The 361-nt window shown below is 56.8% G+C and overlaps 1 protein-coding gene across 1 annotated transcript; it reads right to left on the bottom strand.

Annotated features, from left to right (window-relative positions):
- Nucleotides 1-4: 4 nt before the first annotated feature.
- On the bottom strand, nucleotides 5-358 carry LOC110034207 (myosin-binding protein 7-like; the record flags this gene model as incomplete). The annotated part of the gene is made up of 1 exon (XM_020738491.1): nucleotides 5-358. A coding segment is annotated over one exon (354 nt), but the record flags the coding sequence as incomplete, so codon positions are not given.
- Nucleotides 359-361: the final 3 nt, after the last annotated feature.

Here is a 361-nt window from a genome sequence, read left to right as displayed (position 1 = left end):
CTGCCACACCACAGCGCAAGGGAGGATAGCGGACGTCACCTGGGATATCAGATTCTCCTTCCTCGCCGTCAGAATTGAAGACTACAGGATCGCCTCCGATATTGAAACCGAGACTTAATAATCGGTTCTTATAAGCGCGAACTTCGCAGGAAAGAGCCTGCGCCTGCTGCTCACGCTTGAAAAGGAGATCATCGAGCTCAGCAATCTCGCGGCCGTCGTGCGCCATCTTCTCCTCTGCGAATCTACGGAACTGGCGCGCCTCCATTTGCACCTCGGCCTTTTCGCGCTGTAGGCGAAGGATCATCGACATTGTCTCGCTTGCGGCCGTCGCTGCCGCATTCCGCTCCTCCTCGAGCTCCAC

Source organism: Phalaenopsis equestris, unplaced genomic scaffold (assembly GCF_001263595.1).
Source record: "Phalaenopsis equestris unplaced genomic scaffold, ASM126359v1 Scaffold171865, whole genome shotgun sequence".
NCBI lineage: Eukaryota > Viridiplantae > Streptophyta > Magnoliopsida > Asparagales > Orchidaceae > Phalaenopsis > Phalaenopsis equestris.
This window is presented reverse-complemented; position numbering and strand designations above follow the sequence as displayed.